At 35.6% G+C, this 14,302-nt stretch overlaps 2 protein-coding genes across 2 annotated transcripts; one reads left to right on the forward strand and one right to left on the reverse strand.

Annotated features, from left to right (window-relative positions):
- Positions 1 to 9,573: 9,573 nt before the first annotated feature.
- On the forward strand, positions 9,574 to 10,403 carry LOC147556958 (protein DEHYDRATION-INDUCED 19 homolog 4-like). The gene is made up of 2 exons (XM_086657958.1): positions 9,574 to 9,921; positions 10,208 to 10,403. Exons 1-2 carry the CDS (start codon positions 9,620 to 9,622, stop codon positions 10,314 to 10,316), a joined length of 411 nt encoding a protein of 136 aa, XP_086514084.1. The 5' UTR covers positions 9,574 to 9,619; the 3' UTR covers positions 10,317 to 10,403.
- A 387-nt stretch (positions 10,404 to 10,790) lies between these two features.
- Positions 10,791 to 13,287, reverse strand: LOC147556959 (reticulon-like protein B17). Its single transcript, XM_086657957.1, has 7 exons — positions 12,736 to 13,287; positions 12,491 to 12,650; positions 12,338 to 12,412; positions 12,040 to 12,251; positions 11,681 to 11,746; positions 11,474 to 11,596; positions 10,791 to 11,037 (listed from the first exon to the last, which is right to left on the reverse strand). Exons 1-7 carry the CDS (start codon positions 13,205 to 13,207, stop codon positions 10,919 to 10,921), a joined length of 1,227 nt encoding a protein of 408 aa, XP_086514083.1. The 5' UTR covers positions 13,208 to 13,287; the 3' UTR covers positions 10,791 to 10,918.
- Positions 13,288 to 14,302: the final 1,015 nt, after the last annotated feature.

The following is a 14,302-nucleotide window of genomic DNA, read 5'->3' on the forward strand; positions in this document are numbered from 1 at the left end:
TTTTGCTTTTTAGTGAAAATGAGTTTTGGACTTAAAATAAGCTATAATTTTTTCTAACTAAACTTGCACTTTTTTCATTAACACTTACACTAAGCTAAACGCTGACTTTTAACTTATTTTAAGCAATCCCAAACAATGCCTAACATCTGCAATTATATTAGAGCTATTGATATCCAGATTGAAGGACATGATAACATGCGTTGGTTACTCAGAGTCAGGTAAATTTCTTTAGGTTCTATCTACCATCAGATGGCAATTAACGGGGATGAGAACCTATGTGTGTAAACTGAATGGAATTTCATCTGGAAAATCAAAACCACTCCTCGTATTAGTCTATTTCATTGGAAATGTTGTTCTAACAGCCTAGATAGTCCATCATGTAGTTATCCTGAGTTTACAAATCACACTCTACTACATTGCTATTTTGCTAAAAGTATGTGGTTTTATTTCAATATCCTTTCTATTAACATCATCTTGGAACATAGATTTCACTGTAGGTAACTTAGATCAAATCAATCTGCATACAACTATATTCTGGTTCTTTTGGAAAGCCCGATGTGAGTTCTGCTTTCAACAAACAAAGGTATCCCCGAAACAAGTTAGTGATCAAATAATAACCTTCTCGGCGTTTAAGAACACCCATAACAGGTTGCGACCATTAACCAAGAGAATTAATTGGTCACCCCCAATGGTTCCTTATGTTAAGATTATCACAGATGCTTCCTTTACAAGTATTAATGAGATAGTTGGCATCAGTTGTATTATTCATGATCATAGGACACACTTAGTTACAGTCAGAATTACCACGGTTAGAGTTTGAAATGTTGCAGGAAGCAAAGTAAAAACAATTTTATATAGCATTCAATGGGTGGTCAAAAGCAAATTTAGATACATTCAAGTAGAGAGTGAAAGGTTTTTTGAGGAGAGAGAAGCTCTCGGGTGACGTCAGCCCTTTCTCTCCTTTTCACATTCTCCCAGCCGCAACCACCTTCAAATCTAACCCTAATTCCATGTGCATCAGCTCACAACGCCATTAATACAACTATAGCTCCCCTCGTTTACACCAAAATCTCCTCATCTTCCCTCGGTAATCATCACAGCCAACCTTCGGACATTACTTCTAACAACAACTCCGATACTCCATATTGGGTTTTAACTCAGCCCCCAATCCAGATCAGCACAACTCCCAGAAAGATCACCACGCCTGCACGCGACATATCCAACTATCAGAAGGCAACAAATTTATTGGTGGAAGCATCAGATCGAGGTTCATTCAAGAGTGACGAGAAGTTCTCCCGAGGTTAGACTAACCAATAGCAGAGACCCCATTAATTGTATGTCCCCTCTCTGAGATTACTTATCGTCTTAACTATCCTTTTCTCTCTTTCATTTCTGTTTTTTCTCTTCTTTTGGGTTCCGGTTTTGCTTCTTCTCTCTCTCTGGTTTTCGATTTTATCTTCTCTCTCTAGCATGTCAATCGTTTTGTCCGGCGAGTAGACAAGTCGGGTGGTCGGCTCCACCCAATCCCTGGGCTTGCATGTCGATTATGGCTTGGTGGTTCAACTTCTGGACTCTTCTCGCCTGCTACTATAAATTACGTTGGTCTCCACTGCGCTTCTTCAATCACTCAAGTCCTCTTACATCTCCTCCTTCTCCCTCAATTTACCTCTCCCCGTTGCCACATCTCAACCTCTATAGTATGGCTACTCATTTCGCTGTTTCTCCTAGAGGTCACCTTTCTCTTCGTTACCAAAAACCTTCCACTAACCTCGAACTCCAATCTATCTCCCAAGGTTTTGTAGCTCGGTGGTGCTGTCCTGAGGAAGTTACGCTGGCTCAAATCAAACGTATGTTGTATCCTCTTACTAACTTCTTTAGAGATTGCTACTACTCGCCAGTTGATGGTCCTGTTAACACTTTCCTGATCAGACCTAAAAGTTTGTTCATCCTCAATGCCCTGAATTTCGGCCGGCCCTGGATCATGAGGGGGATGTTGTTGGTTTTGAAGCATGTGGTGCACTCTCTACAAACTACCGTTATCTATCCAAAATAAAGAGGACCTGGATACAGTTTTTTAGAGAATGGGAAAAATCATTGAGGTCAAACCAAGGAGTTTAGGTTTTGTGAATAACAAAGTGATACGAGTTCACTTCTTATATGATGTGAGAACTCCTTTATTGGTTGTCAAATTACGGATAATATCATCATCAGTGAAGAACTTTCCCACTCTTTCAAGATGAAACGCTGTTCGAAAAACTTCTTTGGCCTGAAACTAGACATGTCTAAAGCTTTCGATCGCGTGGAATGGTCCTATCTTGAGAATATTATGTTCAATCTGGGTTACGATAACCACTGGATTCGTCTTATCTACACGTGCATTTCCACCTCATCGATGGCGGTGTTAATCAACGGTCGTCCAGGTCCTTCTTTTAACGTCTCTAGAGGCATCAGACAAGGTGACCTGCTATTCCCTTTTCTTTTCGCTCTGGCAATGGAAGGTCTGAGCAGGTTGTTGGAAGCGCCGGACAGTCCCCACAAGTTCACTGGTTTTTCCATTCCTCGATCGAATTTTACCATCAATCACCTTCTTTTCCCGGATGACTGTATTATTTTTGGGCGTAACTCCCTTGACAATATTACTCATCTTTTAAATATTCTCAAAACCTTCGGAGATGAATCCGGCCAGATCATTAACTATAACAAATTCACCATCTTCTTCTCTAAAAACACTCATCCAAAGTTTAAACGTATGATCATTAAATCTCTCAAAGTTCAACAATGATCGTCCATTGAGAAGTACCTTCGCACCAAACTTTTCATTGGTCCCAATAAGAAACAAGCTTTCTCCTCTCTGGTTGATCAGATTCAGCATAAACTTTCTAAATGGCAAACTAATCTTCTTTCCCAAGCTGGACGCTCCGTGGTCATTTCGACTATTCCGGCGGTCGTTCCCCTATACCAGATGCAGTGCTTTGCCATTCCCAAGGGCATTAGTCATCGCATTGAGACCATTCAACAGTCTTTCTGGTGGGGAAAAAATAAATCTATCCACACAATTCAATGGGCGGCGATTTGTCGGCCACGTAAATATGGAGGCCTTGGCATCCGAGATTCGATTAATGATAATATAGCCTTCCTTAGCAAACTCATCTGGCGCCTTCTCAAATTTCCGCAGTCCCTTTGGGCTAAACTCCTTAAAGCCAAATACTTTCCTAAGAATTCCAAACCAACTCAACCTAAACAGTCCCATTCCTGGGTGTGGAAATCGATGGCTGCTCATCTTGGCAAAGTCAACAGTCTCCTTTTCTGGGACGTTAACAAAAGTACTAATATTAACATTTGGGAGGACTTTTGGATTCCAAATCACCCACCACCGATACAAAATATATACAATTGCTCCTTTAATCAAGTGGCTCAATTGATCATTGGTAACAACTGGAATTTTAGCCTGATACATTCTTACTTTGACAATGATATTGGAAATGCTATTCTTAGCATACACATTCAACCTGAGGCGGATGACTCCATGATATGGACTCTCACTAAGTCCGGTAAATTCACGATTAAATCTATGTACTCTCATCTGCTCTCTGAGCCGTCCAACCACGAAGTGCCGGAATGGCACTTCATATGGAAAATTCAAACCATCCCTCGTATCAAACTATTTCTATGGAAGTGTTGTACTAATAGCCTCCCGGTCAGGGACAAAATTGGAAAATATATAGGGAACTATTACAACTGTGTGTTCTGCACAGCCAGGGAAACCCTGGCGCATGTTCTTCTTCATTGCCACTTTGCTAGAGCCATTTGGTTTGCTTTTGATACCCGGACAGAGTACTTCTCAACTATTCAGGAATGGATCAAATACTGGCAGACATGGGATGAAGATCAAATGGCGCTTATGGCCAAGGTGATGTGGTTTATTTGGAAGCTAGATGTAGTAAATGTTTTGGTAAGCAAGATCAAACACCTTTCCAAGTTATAAAGATGATCCAAGGTTATTCGACGAACATCAGCGACATTAAGTGTCCCAATCCTAAACCAACTACTCCTATATGGAAGCCCCCGGAAACATCATTTCTGAAAATTAATGTCGATGCTTCATTCTTAAAGTATTCCGAACCGGCGGGGATTGGATGTATCATACATGATGAGAATGGAGATTTTATTATTGCTCTGGCAGATACAGTCCGTGGACAAACAGCGGAAGAATGTGAATGCATTGCAATCCTTCGGGTTGTTCAATGGGCCAACGATCTTAAGATTCCACATCTCCAGATAGAAAGCGACAACCTTAACCTGATCAATCACGTGAACGACAGAAAACACGAGCTTAACTGGCAATCTTTGCAGCACATGGAAAGCATTTTATCTCTCAAAGCGAATTTTAGTAAGATTTAATTCACCTATGGTCCGCGAGCCACCAACACTACAGCAGATAAATTAGCCAAATGGGGAAGGACTAAAGAGGTCAAGCGAATCTGGCACTCGAAGGAAGCGATGAACGTGGATATTAGATAGTTTCAGTTGTTTACTCTTTTTGTTGTTTTTTCTTTTTTTTTCGTTCTGTCAACAAAAAAAAACAAAAATTTTTGGGCTTATAGACCAAAAAACGGGCCCTAATAAAACATTTAGTCCTCTCTAATCCTATACAGAGTTTCAAGACCAAAATATTAATGTAAATGGATATCTAGTCCATTTGTATCCATTTCAAGAGAAGACACAAATCCCTAGAATAAATAATAAATCTTAATACCTAAACTAACCTTCCTTATATATAAAAACATATTTACCTTCAAAATCCCTAAATATCTTTTTCCATTTTTATCTCCCACCTTCTCTCTCCAATCACGTTTCTAATTAAAGTAACATATATCTTCATTATCTTCAGTAACCGAAACCTGTTTATTCTCTCTCTCTCTCTCTAAATCCGAATCATCTGATAATCCTCCATTAAACTCAGAAAGCTTGTTTCATCTTCATTAGAGCAGTTGTAAACACCTCCATTAAATCAGATTTAATATTGCTTTTCAGGTAATGTTAAAGGTTTTGGTTTCTTCTTTTCTGTTTAATTTTTTTCATCTTCATCTTTAACTTTGTTCATGGATTTCATTATAATCAAATTTCTCTCTGTATCATCTAATTAAATCTTCATCATTATTTAGTATTTTCTCTCTCTAAGATTCATAACCGATTTTATGATGTTAATGTTAAATCCGTCTTTACAATTCATTTTATTCGATTAAGAAGTGTTTGTTTCCATGTATTTTGTTACTTTTTAGTAGTTTTAGGTTACAGATTTTGATTTTTAGATCATTTTTTCAAATCTTCATCAAAGTTTCCGTACAATTTCTGATGCAGAGAAGATCTCGTACGATTTGTTATAACTGAATGCAAATGATATATAATTTAAAATAAATTACGGATCGTTTACAATAAATTACATATCATTTTTTATCCAGAGAAGATCTAGTACGATTTGGTTGTAACAGAATGTAAACGATATATAATTTACACGACACTACATGATGTTTACTGAACATAACACATACATAACGCAAACATCTTCTGTACGATATTTTAATAACAGAATGTAAAATATATGTATTTTGTTATAAATTATACATACTTTATAAATAATATCAAAAACATCTTATAAATCTGCATAAATTATATATAATTTATTCAACATTACGCCCATTTTTTCCCCAAAACAATTGTCGTTTATAGTACAATAAATGTTCCAAAAATTATATGTAATTTATCGCACATTATACATATTTTTTCACATAACAGTGACCTTGTGATTCAAACTAAAGTTATGTTTGTCTCCTAACACACTATGAAGTTTAACAAACAGTATGCATAATTTATTCCATTATACATGTCGTTTCTAGTAAATTATATGTTTTGTTGACAAAATGTATATGTTTTCTTTTTGTAGTTTTGCTGTTACTTATGGAATTTCCTACAGAATCATCCAATCTAAGTAAGACCACAAAACTAAAATCTGATGGCTGGGATAAAATATTTACTGAAGTTGGTCATTTGTTTCCTGGTGGTGCAAAAGCATTTGGATATGTTCTTCGACAATATAGTGTAAATGTTGTTTGTCCTGGTCAAGACTACATATGCTCTTCGACAATATAGTGTAAACGATTTTTTTGTAAAAGAATGTAAACGATGTGTAATGTAAAAGAAATTTTGTGTAATTTATTGAACATGACACACATACAGTTGATAAATTACGTTGTATACATGACAAATGTTGGTTTCCTCGTCATAAATAACACATAATTTACGTATTTGTTTCATAATTTGTATCCGATGTTTATTTATGTACGAGTAAAAACGAAAACAAATGTTGTTGTAATGTTCCCAAAAAATATACTATTTCCAAATGTGAAATTTAAGTGAGAGAAAGTGATATATATGTTTTGTATATTAACCCCTAAATCAGGCTAAATTGATTCCAGAAAATATACTCTTTCCAAATATGAAAGTTTAGTGAGAGAAAATTGATTTGGTCCAAATCTGTAAAGAAGAGAGAGAAAATTTGATTTTTTAATCTGTTTAGAGGAGAGAGAAATTATGATTTGTTTCTATCCGTTTTTTGCTAATAAATTCCCCAAATCACGCCCAAATTTGATTTTCTTCTTTTCAGCGTTTGATTAGTTTCTGGTAATGGCATTTCGAAGATTTAGGTTAGGGTTTTTGGAACGTTTCGGTTTGGAAAAGTTTCGATTTTGTTTCCTAAAATTTATCCCAAATTTATGGTTAATTAAGCCGTTGGAATTTTCGGTCCAGCCCCACAATTTAAAATCCCGCAAAAATAGTTTGGGACACGGATGAAATTGTTGTATAAATAGTAAGGGTTTTTAGACCCAAGAACAAAAAGACTAAAAATCCATTTTTTGACAAGATTAGACCCTAAATCCTTTTTGAACATTATTTTTGTCTATATACCCATGGATCCAAAAAACAAAAGTAGAGAGTGACAATATTAGGCTGATTAACCATTTACAAGATGCGAGAAAGACAATCCAACGGTAGTGTTCAACATACATAAAATAATCAAGAAACCATTGCATCACTTTCACATCATCAAATTCTCTCACATTCCTAGACAAAAAGATACTCCAGCCGATGAACTAGCAAAATGAAAATGAGTGAGAAATAACAAATGCACTCGGATATTTTAAAGTGTTACTAAGGGGGGGGGTAGTGGTTGGGGACATTGGGGGACATTTTCATGTCCCCGAATGTCCGTGTTATTGGTTGGGGACATTTGAAATGTCCCCAAATGTCTGTGTTATTGGTTGGGGACATTTCAAATGTCTCCAAATGTCCCCAAATGTCCGTGTTATTGGTTGGAGACATTTCAAATGTCTCCAAATGTCTGTGTTATTCGTTCGGGACACGAAATTAGGGACATTTCAAGACAAATTGTTTTTGGGGACATTTGGAGACATTTTAGTGTAAATTTGGAGAGCTTTTGGAGAGAAAATGTCTCTCAAAATATGGAAGACACTTGGGGACATTTGAGTAAGGAAGATAATAAAAATAATTATTATTACCAAATCATATTATAATAATATTATCTTATTATTATATTACTACATTATTGTATTATTATTATTATTACTATTATTATTATTATTATTATTATTATTATATATTTGAGTAAGGAAGGTAATAAAAATAATTATTATTATCAAATCATATTATTATAATATTATCTTATTATTATATTACTATATTATTGTATTATTATTATATTATATTATATTATATTATATTATATTATATTATATTATTATTATTATATTATATTATATTATTATTATTATATATATTATATATATTATATTATTATTATTATATTAATATTTAACTATATTAAATAATAAATATTTACCAATTGTCCATCAATGTCCACAGATATCTACAGATGTCTACGAAAGTCGAAAAATATATATTTGGAAATATTTTAATTTTTTTTATTTCATATGGTAAGACAGTAATAATATTAAAAATAATAAATATCAACTGAATATCTATCAATGTCCACAGATATTCACGGATGTCTACGAAAGTCGAAAAATATATTTTCAAAGTAGTAGGGCAAATTTATTTCGTATGATTAGACAATAATGATTACATTAAAATAATAAATGTCTACCAACTGCCATCAATGTCCTCAGATATCTACAGATGTCCACAAAAGTCGAAAAATATATTATTGAAACATGAGTACAAATATATTATTTCATATGGTTTGACAATAATGATAATATTAAAATAATAAATGTCTATCAATTATCCTTCAATGATGAGATAATAATAATAATAATAATAATAATAATATCCACTACACATTTTGTCCATGGATTCAATATGTTGAAATGTCCCCAGGACATTTTGTCCATGAACCAAATGTCTTGAAATGTCTCTGAGACATTTTGTCTATGAATCAAATGTCCTGAAATGTCCATAAAGACATTTTGTCTACGGACAAATGTCCCGAAATGTCTTGAAATGTCTCTGGAACATTTTGTCTCTGAGTGTCCTCCAATGTCCTGAACCACTACCCCCCCTAATACTTTGTCTCAATTATATTGTAACAGTAATCCTCTATATATTGTCCTTCCAACAAAAAAAAAAAAAAGAACAAGGAGAAAAGTGCAAGAACTCCCTTTATATTTAAGTTCGAGTGAACTCTCTGTTTTTAATTTTGTTCAATTTCATATCAATCGATTCAGGGGATTTCTTCTGAATATGAATCCTGATCGCTGGGCATCTCGTTTAGGTACTGCCAAACGTCAACAGAACTCTCAGTTAGGTGTGTTTTAGTTTAATTATTTTCTTCATTCTTTCTTCATCAATTTGATTTTGTTTAATACTGTTTTTGGGTTGTTCAAGAATTAGGGTTTTAATTTTTCTTTTTCCTTTTCTGGTTGAATGATCTTAGATGGTAATGAGGAGGTTTGGTCTGATCTTCCATGCCCTTATTGCTATGAAGGTTATGATATTGACTCTGTTTGTATTCATCTTGAAGAAGAGCACCTATTTGAATCAAGAAGTACTGTAAGTTTTGAATTCTTGTAATCTTATTCTAGTTTCTGTTTTCAGCTTTCTTTCTTTTTTTCTTGTTTTTGCTGAAGCATCTCTATTTCATGTTTTTCTTTCAATCCAAATTACCCTAGTGAATAGTTTTTGTCACTTTTAATTGGAGAAGGTTAACAAGGGGGAAGAATCATCTTTACACATTATGCTCATGTGGGTGTTGCCAATTTTTTTTTCTTCGAATGAATCGATTTCGTGTGTGTGTCTGTGTATATAGAGATAAATCTCTATGTCGATTTTCGTTCTTCGTTCTTTCACATAGTCTAATTCCAATATGCAAATTAGAACTTTGATACTTCGCATGTAGGCCTAATAACTGTTCTCTACTTTTTTTTGCTTACAGGGTTGTTCCATTTGCTGCATCAAGGTTACACGAGATATACTAAATCATATTACAGTTCAACATGGGCACCTTCTTAAAATATCCTTTTCGTTAGCTAGTTAAGAACGATGAATTATCTGATAGTTTATTAAGTAAACCAAATTCCTGCAAATGTTCCTGGTAACGAATGAACACTTCCAGAAATATAGAAGATTACGGAGAGTTGGAGTTCGTGACACTCAGGCTCTCTCTCTGTTGGGTCGTGATCCTCGCGAGGCCCAGTCACAGGTGCTTTTAAGTAGTGGAGCTTTATCAAGCAATTCTAGTGCATCTGATGCTGCTACAGATCCACTCCTGTCATCACTTATGTTGAGCTCTCCTTCGTCCGAAGAAGAAGATTCAGAATCAATAGTCTCCATTGCTGAGGATACTTATACGAAGAACGTGACCTCGATAAACCCTTGGAAATTGAGGTATGAATTTGAAGTGCTTTTTTTTTTTTTGTTGAAGAATCTCCGCGTTTACTTTCACATCACTTCATGATAATGACTTTTCGTCATATGCATTTCTATAGAAGCCCATATATAAGTTTTCGTCATGCTCGAAATACCATTGTTAATAGCTTTATCAAGTATAGTTCGTTCTATGCCTTGTTTATCCTTTTGCCACTTTTCTATATCAAGTTCGATTGTATTAAAAGTTATTGGTGACAAAGATCTTCACTGTGTCTTCAAATCCATTTTCCTCGTTAATTTGCAGCACTGGGTCTTCTTTGAGTCGTGAAGAGAAGGAACAGAGGATTACTCGAGCTACAGCGAGAGCTGGATTTATGCAAGATCTACTTTTGTCTACTCTGGTTGGTGATTAAGAGAAGCAGAATGACCCACTAATGTTCGAAAAATGATCTACTCAAACAAAAAGGCTTGGGGTCATCATAGTACATTTTTTCAGAGATGGCTTAACTAATTACATTCCTGAGGTATTTGACCTAAATATTTGTTCTGAAGAAGTCGGTAGTTACTAGTTGACAATCTCCGATGAGTTAATAGTTTGAGATTCCGGACTGGATTGATCTAGCTCAAGCCTGTTGTAGACCAATAAGAGCGATACTTTGTATATATTGGACATAAAATGCAATAATAGAAGTTCTTATCAGATCGTTAATTCCTAATTTAATTTATGGTTGCTTGAAGTTATATCTGTTTTGATCTCTCATTTGAGAGTTTCACTTGTATGGTCCTAAAAGCTTTCGAAGATTATTTCAATTGTCCTAGACAACAGCGAGAACCTACCCAAAATGGTATGTCAGATCCTTTTCGTTCTCGAGAAGTAACAAAAATCATAAACCAATTATATGAAATGATTTTATTAGGATCAAGTTACAAACTTTATACATATGATATTAGATACTGATCCTCTTTCTAGTAGAAAATACGAAAGATGCAATGTTATTCGAAACTAAGAATGCCATTATTGTGATATTTCTGTTACTAAAACCAATGCCTGATGCTGCTGTTGTTCAACTTCTATGACCTCTTGTTCTGCTACTTGTTGTCTATAATACCTTAATATTACAACAGAAATGAATGCTGCACAAATAAATTACACAATATTAGCACAAAATGAAATTGTGAAATACTTTGGTGGATGAGAATTTTACTACAGACTCAGAATCAAGTCTCACTTCGCGTGTCGGAACATGCGAGTGGGACCTATGTAGTTCTGTCGAGAAGTTGTTATGACGGCCTAACCCCCAACAATGATCAATTTGTCATCGTTTTCCCACCCAAGCCCAAGCCTAATCGATACAGGCTTTTGGCGAATGCTCTATGAGCTCACCTAGGAGGCTTTAATATTTACTAAGCTTGAGCTCCCAACACTTATGGACATGGGACTCCACTTAAAGTTACTACACTTATGGACATGGGACTCCACTTGGCTGGTATAGGCACACAGACGTGATAGTCTGTACATTTAGAATTTCTCATTAAACGTATGATTGGAATGATATGAATGAAAATGTACCACTGAAAATGCGAGCCTTAACGGTCGACAAGTTCCAAAACACTGTGACTGCCGACGCTGCTACTATCTTCTTGTGAGAAGAAGCTCTCCATGCTTCCAGCAACCAATCTCTTATGTGCTCAACTGGTTCATGGAAAAGAAAGAACAATTACTTCACCTTAAGCTAGTTCATCATTATGAGCATCAACCTTGTCCCTATATTCATACCTTGTTTTTTTATTTGCTCAGAGTAGGAACTATATATTTTGGGGACAGTGAAGCTGACAAAGAAACCTGCACAAATTCTGAAATATATCAAAGGACTCAAATTCAATCATTAAAGTAATGGAAGCAAGAGATTGTAGCTACAATGATATTCATTTGTTCTCGGTCAGACTTGTCTGAATCTTAATTGTTAAAATCAAATGGACCCAAAATCAATCCACATCATATATTCAGACGATTCATACATCATAAGTCAAACTTCAAGAGTCGGACATTACAAGTCAAACAAAAACAAACAATCTGAAATCTGACTAGAGTCGATTTGGCTTTACAAAAATAGAACATTGCCCCGTTTGTCTTACCTGTTACACACATCCTCCACAGTGTTATAGAGTCACCATATTCGGCTCCCACAAGGAGGATAGGTGCTACTTTTAGAGTCATTGATGGTTTCCCAGAGAAGATCTTTCTCATATTATTTGTAACAAGGTTAGCAAATGGAAGAATTAAGCTAGCTAATCGAATAATATCGTCTTCTTTTAAGTTAAAATCGAGTTGTTCATCCGATTCCTGCCTGTAGAACCATGAATTTAGCAACTGAGCAGAGAGATAAAGAGAGAGGGGGAAATAAAAAAACTACAAAAAGACAAAGATTATTACCTCTTGGAGAAGGAATTGTGGAAGAAAGTTGCAGCCAAAAACAACAAACCCAGTTGGGAAATTGCTGAGATAACACTGCAAACACCCAAATTGAGTGGTTAAATATTCAAAAGGAAATGGGTATGGAGAGAGAGAGAGAGAGAGATGGAGTACCTAAATCTGAAACTTCTAGCCAAACAAGAAGATAAGAAAAACAGAGAGCCTAATCCAAACCAAAAAATTGATTTCGAAACATCCTTCCACATTATCAAATCAATCAGAAGCTGCCAGATGTGATTTAGTCGATTCTGATCATCAATTTCAATATCTGTTTCTACCATCATAATCATAAGAAGCTCAACTCAAAACCCACAAAAGAAAATTAATCAAGAGTTCAAAGGTTCTAAGAGTGAACTTACTAGGTGAAGGTAAGCTTGTAGTGGAAAGAACTAAACTCAATTTCTCTTTACGAAACCGATTACTCTGTCTCCTTTTCTTTGTCTTTCCATTATCTTCTCCTAAGCCAAACTCTCGCTCTTCTCGAATCTCTTGGTCGAATCGTCTTCGTGTTCTTCGACTATTTCTTGGTGATCCACAGCTTAGTAAACCACCCATTGGGGAGCCTCTGCTTTTGCACCTTCTGCTTCGAGAACCCATAAGATCAATGGGTTCTTCTAAGCTTTCAGTTTTCTCGGGAAGACGGGTTCTTGATTTTCGAAGAGGTGAAGGAGAAAGAAGAAGAAGTTCTTTGAGTGGGACTAAATTCGAAGTTTGTAGAGAAAGAGGTGAAGAATTGTTTTGATCATCTTCTTTGTTGTTTCTAGAAATGCGAGAAGAAGAATTAAGTCTCAAAGAAGAATTGGATCGGTGAGATGAAGGAGTAGAATTCATTGTTTGATTAATTAGTGAAAGAGAATCAGATAGAAAGCACTCTGTTTTGGTTATGAGATATTTGCATTTTTATAGTTTTGCTGAAGAGGCACTAAATATAGCCGTTTGGGAAAAGAGTGTAGGAAAAGGACTTTCGTGTCTTCTTTTACTTTTTAAATTGGACGGTCAAGATGGTGGGCCAGTATATTCCAACGGTCCAAGAAGAAAGAATTCAGATCTGATATAGAATTTGTCCCACTCATCATTGGAAGGAATATTTCATTTTTAGCCCCTTACTTTATAACCAGCTTCTTTTTTGGTCCTATGCTTTCCGTAAATTCAAAATTTGCCCCCTCTTTTCTAACGTGGTCGACATACCATTAGAGTCAATATTTCTTTTCTAAGAATACACATGCATGTGTCTGCGTGTGTTGCTCCTTTTCTAGGTTGTCAAATCAACTACCTATATTTCTTTTTTATTTTCAAGAAGTACAACCCAATTTTAAAGTTCATCTTCGCTCACAACTCTTCATTTCCTTTATTCACTCGTTTATCTATATTAAACCCTGACGCGGAAAGCTTTCCTCCAGATTCACGGGTGGCGGTGATTCATAAAAAATATAATGGTAAGTTTAAGACTGAATTTTTCCTTTCGTTATCCCTTTTACGTCTCTAGTTTATAGGTTCTCTCTCTACATTTGTCATCAAATCCGTGATAAAAAATCATATTCTGTGTTCGATTATCCTTGGACTTACAGTCCTTACAGAACCTCAAAATGCATTGGTATTCGATGTGCGGCTACCTCGAAGAACAAAGAAGGTAAAGTGTGAAAATACCTTGCTTGTCGGTTTAGCACAATGTCCTAGATTTTTAGTGGCTTGATAGCGAAGAACGAGGTGAAGGATGAAAGGCATACTTTAAGCGCTCCCTCAAGTGAGGTTTTAGTTGACGGATCAAGCGCCTCTAAGGCGGGTGGTGGGGGAATCCTGTTCTCATTGCAACCTTTTGGATCACTTGGTTAAAGGATGCCCATAGTTTGACACTTCACGTCCATTGCTACAATACATAGGTAGGAGGAAGATCCGAACGTCTTTGACAACCAAAAACTATCAGAG

Source organism: Eschscholzia californica, unplaced genomic scaffold, assembly GCF_041429995.1.
Source record: "Eschscholzia californica isolate CP2 unplaced genomic scaffold, dmEscCali1.0.p SCAF_2, whole genome shotgun sequence".
Classification (NCBI taxonomy): domain Eukaryota; kingdom Viridiplantae; phylum Streptophyta; class Magnoliopsida; order Ranunculales; family Papaveraceae; genus Eschscholzia; species Eschscholzia californica.

What these genes read in the sequence shown, in the direction of transcription:
- LOC147556958 (XM_086657958.1), top strand. Translation starts at nt 9,620, where the DNA reads ATGTTCCTGGTAACGAATGAACACTTCCAGAAATATAGAAGATTACGG. An exon ending in ATAAACCCTTGGAAATTGAG is followed by an intron (nt 9,922 to 10,207) that starts GTATGAATTTGA and finishes GTTAATTTGCAG; the next exon opens with CACTGGGTCTTCTTTGAGTC.
- LOC147556959 (XM_086657957.1), bottom strand. Translation starts at nt 13,207, where the DNA reads ATGAATTCTACTCCTTCATCTCACCGATCCAATTCTTCTTTGAGACTT. An exon ending in GCTAGAAGTTTCAGATTTAG is followed by an intron (nt 12,413 to 12,490) that starts GTACTCCATCTC and finishes GGGTGTTTGCAG; the next exon opens with TGTTATCTCAGCAATTTCCC. An exon ending in TGAGCAAATAAAAAAACAAG is followed by an intron (nt 11,597 to 11,680) that starts GTATGAATATAG and finishes TCCATGAACCAG; the next exon opens with TTGAGCACATAAGAGATTGG.